The 2500-nt window shown below is 40.4% G+C and overlaps 1 protein-coding gene across 5 annotated transcripts in view; it reads left to right on the top strand.

Annotated features, from left to right (window-relative positions):
• The window catches only part of LOC138019815 (lysophosphatidylcholine acyltransferase 2-like), a 25647-nt gene that overhangs the window by 22735 nt on the left and 412 nt on the right, over window positions 1–2500 (top strand). For 4 of the 5 annotated variants that reach the window (XM_068866724.1, XM_068866722.1, XM_068866720.1 and 1 more), the window contains exons 14-15: window positions 96–225; window positions 779–2500. The exon at window positions 779–2500 is cut by the window's right edge and continues 412 nt beyond it. In XM_068866724.1, coding sequence (XP_068722825.1) covers window positions 96–225; window positions 779–891 — 243 coding nt within the window. In that variant the 3' untranslated portion in view covers window positions 892–2500. The remainder of the gene's footprint in view (window positions 1–95; window positions 226–778) is intronic. The other variant, XM_068866721.1, reaches the window with a different exon arrangement.

Here is a 2500-nt window from a genome sequence, read left to right as displayed (position 1 = left end):
GTACCTGTTCATGTAAACGCCTTGCAATAACATTTTTAACCGATTTTAGTGCTAAGGTCTTGCTGGTAATTCATTTGACTAACACTGTCCGTCAGGTTTTGCAGGAATACAGCAAACCAAAGAAAAGAGTCGTTGTTGACAGTAATTTTAAAGACATCCTTGAAAGTATCTTACAGACAATTGACAACACAGATTATGGGAATCATAATGTGAGGAGTAGAAATGGTGAGTGTTGCGCAAAAGATTAATTAACTTTCTTTGTTTGCAGACAATAATTTATACCCTCCTTACTCAAACAGGCTTCCTTCAACGAGAATCTCTGTCCGACACGAAGGCAAATTTAAATTTAAGGAACTTCATGCACTGAATGTTGCATATGACGAAAAATTAGTAAACTAATAAATTACTTAAAATCAAGAAAGCAAAGCAGCAATGTATTAATATTCTTATTAACTGCCACACACACAACAATCGCATCGTGAAAGAGACCAGGTAAATAATTCGAGGTCCTTAAGACGCCGCGGGTAAGCGCTGTCGAATTTAGCAAAGTCGAAGTTTAAAACTAGAACGAACACACAATTCCAAAAATTCTTTAATTTTGATTCAGGGCAGAAGTCGGCTTTGCCATACAATTACATCTAACATTGGGTTACGATGACGTGTTGTAGCAGAGTTAACTCTGGTTGTAGCGATGAACGTATCTACCATATCTAATGCTGAAATTGAAATCAGCCTCTCCAGAAATAACCTTTTCTCCTTTTCCTTATTTCTTTTGTAGAAGAGTTTCGAGAATTTCTTTCCCGTCACCATGAGCTGACAACGTTGCTTTCAAGTTTACCGCCTCGTGAAACGCATGTTGGATATCATGTGAGAGAGTCAAGACTCATCTAAAAGAAACAAATGTATAAAAGGGGTGCAATGGAGCAGTTATCAATTTGTTGTTGTGAAAAGGAAATTAGTTTTCTGTTCCGAGCTTACGCACTTCGGTTGTTCAAAAGGTGGATAACGCTATCCACCGGATAAATCACTATCCTGCGGATAAACACTAGCAAAACCCCGGGGGGGTACTCGATGTATCCCTGGTTGGGGAGGTGCAGCGCGGCCCCTCATACCCTGACCCTGTTTAAGACAAATATCGCTGATTTTCCTAACCATTTTAAGACAGAATTCCGATTTTTGATGCCCCGTCTAAGACATTTAACCCAGTTTAAGACAAAAATTGATAAATCGATACCCTGATTAAGACAAAAAATGATAAATTCGATACCCTTTTCAAGACAGAAATCCCGAAAAACATACCCTGGCTGACCGCACGTCCCCATTAAGCCCTTATAAGGGAGTACCCCCCCCCCCCCCCGGGAGCAAAACCAATTGCGTTATCCAATGGATAGTGATTTATCCAGTGGATAAGTGCTATCCACCCTTCGAACAACTGGGGCCTGGTGGTTTGCAACAAATCTCTTGAGACATAGGTAACAGTGATGTAATATCCAATTGCTGGTGGATGAACGACAGATGCTAATCTTTTGTTTTCGTCCATCAACATAGCGGCGATGACGCAACATGAAAACCACCTTAAGACTCTATATCCAGGTTGCGAAGCTGGCGGTATGGTTGGAGAGAGGCAAATTAAGCCGCGCGGAGAATGGGGAGAGGCGCTATGAACAGCGCCGGTTATAATTCCCTTTCCAAGTACACTAAAGAAAAAATCCCACAGCGCTCCTCCCCATTCTCCGCGCGGCCTATGCCTCTCGCGCCAACAATAACAATACCGCCAGCTGCGGCAGGCTATTCAATATCCTTCTCTATATCCAGGACCCAGCTGCTAAGCCTTTATTCCAAATATTTTGTGGCTGAATTGCATTTTCAATTTTTTTTTTTTTTTCAAACAGTGGGAACTGGTGAAGTAAGTACAATGTAGATACTGCTCACTCAACGGCGGTAAACGAAGATAAATGTTCTTTGTGTGTTTCAAGTTTGATTTTCCTCTAGCAATTAACTGAGAGAACAAGTCACGTGGATGGTCATCTCTCAAATTATTGAATATACCAGTTTTTTCTGCGAGTACATTTAATGAATGTTCCATTATTTAATTACGGAATTTAGAGCAACAAGATTTATTAATGTCGCATTTTTCTTAATGCTACCGGGTTTGTGAAACGGCAGCGATAATTCTAAATATCGGTCAGTGTAAAACGCAGACTGCAGACTGCAGACCAGGGGTAAAATGCAGACTGAGGTTATAACGTAACTGTTGAAAAAGCCCAAACCCCTTAGAAATGCTAACCCTAACCCTAACCCTAACCCTAATTAGGCCTTAAACAATATTTAGGCTTAACTGTTAGCATTTGTAATAGTTTAGGGCTTTTTCAAAAGTTAAATTATAACCTCAGTCTGCATTTTACCGCCGGTCTGCAGTCTGCGTCTTACACTGACCGGGCTAAATATGCAGTAATTATTTTACGTGCAACGAGTATCAGAAATATAATATTTATAGTGA

This window comes from Montipora capricornis, chromosome 10 (genome assembly GCF_036669925.1).
Source record: "Montipora capricornis isolate CH-2021 chromosome 10, ASM3666992v2, whole genome shotgun sequence".
Classification (NCBI taxonomy): domain Eukaryota; kingdom Metazoa; phylum Cnidaria; class Anthozoa; order Scleractinia; family Acroporidae; genus Montipora; species Montipora capricornis.
This window is presented reverse-complemented; position numbering and strand designations above follow the sequence as displayed.